The sequence below is a fragment of the Nicotiana tabacum genome, chromosome 10, assembly GCF_000715075.1.
Source record: "Nicotiana tabacum cultivar K326 chromosome 10, ASM71507v2, whole genome shotgun sequence".
NCBI lineage: Eukaryota > Viridiplantae > Streptophyta > Magnoliopsida > Solanales > Solanaceae > Nicotiana > Nicotiana tabacum.
Genome location: NC_134089.1, coordinates 22,737,305 through 22,744,942, shown reverse-complemented (window position 1 = coordinate 22,744,942; position 7,638 = coordinate 22,737,305). Strand labels below are relative to the sequence as shown.

Genomic DNA, 7,638 nt, shown 5'->3' with positions numbered 1-7,638 from the left:
GAAAGCAGAATTTGATGAGCTTCCAGAATGTGGGTGATGGCCATACCGTAAGGAAGACTGGTTGGATCTTCAGCACTCTCAATCATAAAGTTTAGGACCCGGGAGGACAACTTGATTTTGATGTTGGAGATAAGACAATAGACAAAGAAGGTGTCCCGTTGAGAGAGGGTTGAGAAGGAACTAGTTCTAAAAAGGAGAGCAGTTGCAATAATGTGAGCAAAACCCTAGTTTACCAAACCACAATCCACAATCGAACAATCGATTACCACAATCGAGAACAATGCGTTTACCAAGAACAAGAGTTTCAATCCTATCAGGTTTACTAGAGCGAAGATTAGCATAAAACATACGGACGAGGGGTTCATACACTTTAGGCGGAGAAATAGAGAGAAACTTTTCCCATCCTTGATACACGAAAAGATCCTTTACCTTACAGTTGAGAGACTCCATAAGATCGAGATCTACCACTCTACCATGGGCGATGGGCTTGTCCTTAAGAGAAACAAAGAAATCCCTATTTGGGGTGTCCCAAAAATTTAGGTCGGATTCGAGAGAGGCAGAGAAATCGAACTTTGATTTCTTTGGAGTAGAAGCAGGAGGATCCTCCATGGGACGCTTACCAGAGGCTTTGTCACCTAAAAGTTGGGAGTGTTCAGAGTACCCTTCTTGAGAAGAGGCATAGCCCTCAGAATGATCAGACCCTAAGTCTACTTGTTTAGGAGGCGCGGAAGAGGGTTTTGTTTTTGAGCGGGTACTTTTCCTGGTAGAAGCAGAGGGGTTTTTGGAAGATTTTGCCATGGAAGAAGAGAGGGTTGGTACAGGTTGAAGAGGGAGTTGGTAGAGGTTGAGTGAGATGGTGGAGATGAAAGAGACAGAAAAGGACTAACTTAAAGATAAGAGATTTGACGGTTGAGTACAGAAAAGGAAAGGGTGTCAGATCAAGTGACGTGATGATTGGCTTTCCAACTTCGGCTACAAATTGATGGAAAACAGACTAAAAAGAGAGGGAAAAGTCTGACGACGTAATTAATGCACTGAAAAAGAGCAATTATGATAAGTTTTTGAAAAGTAACAATTTGTTCCTAATAATTTTTTGAAAAACAGATAATGCCAAGTAATTCTCTCAAAGAACAGAATCTATCTTCCAACAATGGTTTAGTAAAAATATCAGCTAATTGGGCAAAGGTGCAAACAAAAACTAATTCTATGTCACCTTTAAGAACATGATCTCTAATAAAATGATCTTTAATGTCTATATGCTTTGCTCTAGAGTGATGCACAGGGTTTTTAGAAAGACAAATTGCACTAGAATTATCACAAAAGATTTGTATAGGTTTAAAAGAAAGCTCATAGTCATCCAATTGATGGGACATCCACAACAGTTGTGCACAACATTGACCAACAGCTATGTACTCAGCTTCAGTAGTCGACAAGGCGACTGATGCTTGTGTTTTACTGTTCCAGGATATTAAGGCCTTTCCTAGTAATTGACAAGTGTCACTCGTGCTTTTCTTGTCTTCTTTATCATCTGCTAAATCTGCATCTAAGAAACTTTCTAATTTAAATGAGTTAGAGCGAGGATACCACAATCCATAAGATATTGTGCTAATAAGATATCGAATAATTCTTTTTACAGCAGTTAGATGTGACTCCTTGAGAGCCGACTGAAACCTGGCACATTTACAAACGCTGAACATAATATCTGGTCGACTAACGGTCAGATACAGTAGAGATCCAATCATTCCTCTGTATTTGGTTTCATCAACTGGAGTACCTTGTTCATCCTTATCCAAATTTGTAGCCGGACTTATAGGAGTCCCAATTGATTTTGCATTGCTCATGCCAAATTTTTGGATCAACTCCTTGGTATATTTAGTTTGACAGATGAAAGTTCCCTCTTCAGATTGATGAATTTGAAGCCTAAGGAAAAATGTGAGTTCACCTATCATGCTCATTTTGAATTCACTTTGCATGAGGTTTGCAAATTCCTTGCACATAAGAGAGTTAGCACTACCAAAAATAATATCATCAACATAAATTTGAATGATGAGATTACCTTCTGTTGATCGTTTAATGAATATAGTAGTATCAATTTTACCTCTGGTGAACCCATGATCAACAAGGAAGGTACTTAACCTGTTATACCAAGAACGTGGATCCTGTTTCAGTCCGTATAGGGCCTTAGTAAGCTTGTACACATGATAAGGGAATTTTGAGTTTTCAAATCCTGGAGGTTGTTTCACAAAAACTTCCTCTTCGATGAATCCATTTAGAAAGGTGCTTTTGACATCCATTTGAAACAATATGAATCCTTTAAATGATGCATACGCTAACAAGATTCGTATAGACTCTAATCGAGCTACTGGAGCAAAAGTTTCATCATAGTCGACTCCTTGTTGTGAATAGCCTTGAGCAACTAATCTGGCTTTGTTCCTTATAACTTGTCCTTCTTCATTCAATTTTTTCCTGAACACCCATTTTGTTCCGATGACGGAAACATTTTCAGGTCGGGGTATCAACTTCCATACTTGATTCTTGCTGAATTGATCTAATTCCTCTGGCATGGCTTTCACCCAGCTTGAGTCCTTCAAAGCTTCCTCTACCTTTTTTGGCTCTATTTGAGAGATCGGAGAAATATTTGCTTTCTTTTTAAGGGCAGCCCTAGTCTTCATTCCTTCGTTTGGATCCCCTATGATATATTTCTATGGATATTCAGTTTCATTTCTCCACTCATTTAGTCAAACAGTGCTAGTAGTCGACTCCACACGTTGTTCTAGAGTGTTGTTGCTAACTTGTTCAATCGACTCGACTACATCTGTGAGACTAGTTGACTCCTATCATTTTTCTTTGTCCTGAACTTCTTGAGTTTGATCTTTGTCACCTGCATTAATGCCTTTCTCGACCAAGGGATTATTTTCATCGAAAATAACATGAACTGATTCTTCAACACACAAAGTACGTTTATTAAAAACTTTAAATGATTTGATATTTAAAGAATAACCAAGAAAAATACCTTCGTCGCTTCTTGGATATAATTTTCCAAGATTGTCCTTACCATTGTTATAAATGAAACACTTGCTTCCAAATGGATGAAAGTAACTGATGTTAGGACGCTTACCTTTCCAGAGTTCATACGGAGTCTTTTTCAGAATGGGCCTTATGAGACACCGATTGAGAATGTGGCATGCAGTACTCACACCTTCAGCCCAGAAATGATTTAGCAGAGAATGTTCTAACAGCATGGTTCTTGCCATGTCTTGAAGAGTTCTATTTTTTTCTTTCCATAACTCCATTTTGTTGAGGTGAGCGAGGAGCAGAGAAATTGTGAGTGTAACCTTGATCATTACAGAAATCTTCAAGTGCCTTGCTTTCAAACTTGTCTCCATGATCACTTTGGATTATGGAGATTGGATAAACTTTTTCTCTTTCAATCATTTTGCAGAAAACTTCAAAGTTTCTTAAGGCTTCATTTTTGTGAGACAGGAGAATTACCCAAGTGAAACGTGAAAAGTCATCAACAATAACAAAAACATATTTCTTGCCTCTTATGCTAGCAGTTCTAGTAGGTCCAAATAAGTCCGTATGAAGTAATTGCAATGGTTTTGAAGTGGACACTGTGTCTTTATTTTTGAAAGAGTTTCTAGTTTGCTTACCCATCTGACATGCATCACAAATGTGAGTCCTAGAAAAATTCAATTTAGGTAACCCAATGACTAGATCTTGTTTGGATAATTTTTCAATTAGATGCATGCTAGCATGACCTAGTCTTCTGTGCCATAACCAGGGATCATCAGACATAGAGGTTAGGCAGATATGACCATCTATATTTTCAAAACCATCAAGTATATAAACATTTTCGTACCTTTTTCCTGGAAGAATTATTTTACCTGATTCGTCTTCGGTGGCACATCGAGTGTTCTTAAATTTTACCTCATATCCCGAGTCATAGAGTTGACTTATGCTGAGGAGATTATAGTTTAATCCATCAACCAAATATACTTCAGTAATGTCACAACTGTTGTTGAAAGGAATAGTTCTAGTGCCAACTATTTTGCCTCTTGAATCATCTCCAAATTTGACGCTCCCTCCGCCAATCTTTATAACTTCCTTAAACAGGCTTTTGTCACCTGTCATGTGACTGGAACACACACTATCTAGATACCAGTTTCCTTTGCGCTTTACTCTGGGGGTGTTCCTGCAATACAGAATTATTACTTTCTTTTAGGTACCCAAGCTTGCTTGGGTCCTGGTGAGTTAGTGTTACTGGATTCGGAGTTCTTAGGTTTCCAAACCCATCCGGACATATGAAATTTACGAAAGTGATAACCAGAATATTTATGCCCACTTCTGTTATAATAATGACATTTAACCCCAGACATGTTTTCAGGTCTTTCATAAGAGTAGGAATTAGCAATCATAGGATTTGCTAATTCCTTTCCAATTGACTTGTAAGTCGACTGGTTCGACCGACTAGTCGATCTAGTTCTAATTTGTTCTTTTCCAGTCGACTTGTAAGTCATCTGGTTTGACCTAACAGAGCTGTGACTGGTGGATTTGCGCAAGTTGTTAAACTGCATTTGTAATTCCTCAAACTCTTCTTGAAGTACGTCTTTTTCAATTTCACATACTTCATGTTTGAGTTTCCAGTCTTTGACTTCCCTGGTGAGTCTCTTAAGTTCATTCATCATCTTTTGAGACTCTTTTAGGGTGGAGTCAAGTATGTCTTGCAATTCATTGCATCTTTTACAATCATAAGATCTTATCTCGCTAGTTTCTCCTTTTGCCATAAAACAGTTTTTATTGTCTGAATCGTCTTCTTCTGTCCAGCATCCTAAAGTTTTGTTGATCTCGTTTTCTAGAATTGTCATGAAGCAGAGATTTGCTATCTCTTCATGGTCTGAGTCATCCTCATCACTCCAGCTTCCAAATGATCTGTTCTTGTTGAATCCTCTGGAGATCTTTCTTTTCAGTTCTGGACACTCCGCTTGGATATGCCCAAACTTTCCACATTCATAGCATTTTCCATTGTTCTTGTCTTGTTCATTGTATTGTCTAGATCTTCTTGGTGGAAATCTTCCTTTATTTGTATTTCTATATCTTCTCATTAATCCATCTATGTTTATAGACATCATAGCGATTTCCTTTTGTAGAACTTCAGGATCATCAATTTCATTCTCAGCAGATTCAGTAGTAGCTTTGAATACAACAGTTTTCTTCTTCTCCTCTTGATTTGTCTTCTTCAGATGCGTTCTTTCGAAAGCAATTAGCTCTCATCGTAGTTCATCATATGATAACTTGTTAAGATCTTGAGATTCCAAAGTGACAACTTTAGTCTGCCAGGTGGTTGGTAGACTTCTGAGAATTTTCCTTACTTGATCGCCACTGGTGTATGGTTTTCCAAAAGCTTTTAAGTCACTGATTATTTTACTGAACCGGGCAAACATTTCTTCGATGGATTCTCCTTCCTTCATTTAGAATAGTTCATAGTCGTGAACTAGCATATTTATGTGGGTTTCCTTTACTTGCTGGTATCTTCATAGGTAACTTCGAGTTTGTCCCACATTTCTTTGGCAGTATCACAACTAGAAATCTTTTCATATTCTTCACCACTTATTGCATTGTGAAGCAGATTCCTTGCCTTGTGGTTTATCTGTACAGCTTCCAATTTCTCCTTTGAGTATGAGTCTATATCATCAGGGTCAGCGAGTGGTGGAGTGTTGGCAGGCAATGGGTAGTTTCCTTTCTTGATAACTCTCCATACTTTGACATCGTATGCTTTGGTGAAGATTTCCATGCGGATTTTCCAGTGGGAGAAGTGTTGTCCATTGAAGTAAGGTGGTCTTACTTGAGAAGTTCCTTCCTGAAATAGAGCTCCAACGATAACCTGATTTGCCATGATCGTTTTCTCACAAGCTATTAAGCAAAAATCAAAAGTGTGAGCCTTGATCTGATACCAATTGAAAGTACAAGAGGGGGGAGGGGGGGGTAAATTGTATATAATTAAAATTAATCGTAATAAGTTGACTTAAAACTTTAGTAGTCGACTGAATATGGCAAGCTTGCAGATAGAGAAATTCGAAGTAATATGCAGAAAGTAAATGCAGAAATTAAAGACACCAAGAATTTTATACTGGTTCGGATTCAATGTGAATCCTAATTCAATCCCATTGGGTTGCAAGGGATTTCTCTTCAAGTAAATGAGTTTTTTTCGAGTACAAATTTGATATTTGTCACTCAATTTTCTAGCACTCGTTTGATACAATGTCTCACCAGTTGTATGCTCTCTTTCTATCCTTGACTTGTTACACAACATATCTATATAGGCTACTATGCTTGTTTGTAGTAAATTGAAGAGAGTTATTTTGGTTCGATCAAAGTATACTAAGGATGGAGTTGCACTATGAATTTATACACGGATGAATGGTGAAGGCTTGTCAACCCAAGGGTTTTGATCCTTGGAAAGAGTTGATTCTTTCCAAGAATAAAGTACTAGTCGTTGCTTCCCTTCAGATCTTTTCCTTTGGCAAATGACGGGTTTGACATAATTATTCCTTGATTTTTGGACCTTTCGATCTTGACTGTTGTCTGGATACTCTAGCTTTAATTTGTATTCAGTGATTTGATCGGACTCGTTAATTACAGATTGTGTTGAATCTTTATTCCATTACGACAGATTTGATTTCCCAGAATCATGGAGTTAATCCTGTTTTGCTGATGTAGAGTTGATTCTTTCCTTGTGCATCGTGAGTATTTGGGGTAGCTTCCTGTGAGAATAATATCCTTCCTTGTTCGACATGGCAATTCCAATAGTTCCTTTTTGCTTCTTTGAACTCCTGCACATGCATATTAATTTGCATCATTAAAATATGTTCTAACAAGTGTAGGTTGGGAAGTTTCGGTAGCTGTGATTACCAGGAAGGTGTGATTTCACTGTCGCTGCTGCTGCTACTGCTTGCTGAACCCCTTATTACACCAAGCCAAAATAAAAGAAGCTAGACTAAACTATGATCTATGAATTACAAGAATCATATCTATATCTTCAAACTTGATCTTGCAGTTTCTGCTGCTCTGTTGACTTGTACTCTCCAGGTGAAATTCCTTTGTCGCTGACTTGAATTATATTCTGAGGTGCTTTTCCTTTGTTCTCCAGGTGGGCGCCTGATTAGTAAACTCGAACCGTCTTCCTTTGAACATTGCTGCTTTCCCTTTGTTCTTCCATGTGGGCGCCTGATTACCAACATTTGAATTATCTTCCTTTCCTTCCTCCGACACTTGACTTGTTTTTCCTTTGTTTTCTAGGTGGGCGCCTGATTGCCGAACTTGCACCGTCTTGATTTAAACATTGCTACTTTCCCTTTGTTCTCCAGGTGAGCTCCTGATTACCAACATTTACACGGTTTTTCCTCAAAACTTGAACTGCTTCCCTTTGTTCTCCAGGTGGGCTCCTGATTACCAACACTTGAATTGATTTTCCCTTTGTTATCCAGGTGGGGTCCTGATTACCAACACTTGAATTGATTTCCCTTTGTTCTCCAGGTGGATTCCTGATTACCAATACTTGAATTGCTTTTTCCTTTGTTCTCCAGGTAGGCTCCTGATTACCAACACTTGAATTGCTTTTTGTTCTCCAGGTGGGCT

At 38.3% G+C, this 7,638-nt stretch overlaps 1 protein-coding gene across 1 annotated transcript; it reads right to left on the bottom strand.

Moving 5' to 3' along the window:
* Nucleotides 1-3,267: 3,267 nt before the first annotated feature.
* Nucleotides 3,268-5,896, bottom strand: LOC142165027 (uncharacterized). Its single transcript, XM_075223673.1, has 3 exons — nucleotides 5,523-5,896; nucleotides 4,378-5,250; nucleotides 3,268-4,195 (listed from the first exon to the last, which is right to left on the bottom strand). Exons 1-3 carry the CDS (start codon nucleotides 5,894-5,896, stop codon nucleotides 3,268-3,270), a joined length of 2,175 nt encoding a protein of 724 aa, XP_075079774.1.
* Nucleotides 5,897-7,638: the final 1,742 nt, after the last annotated feature.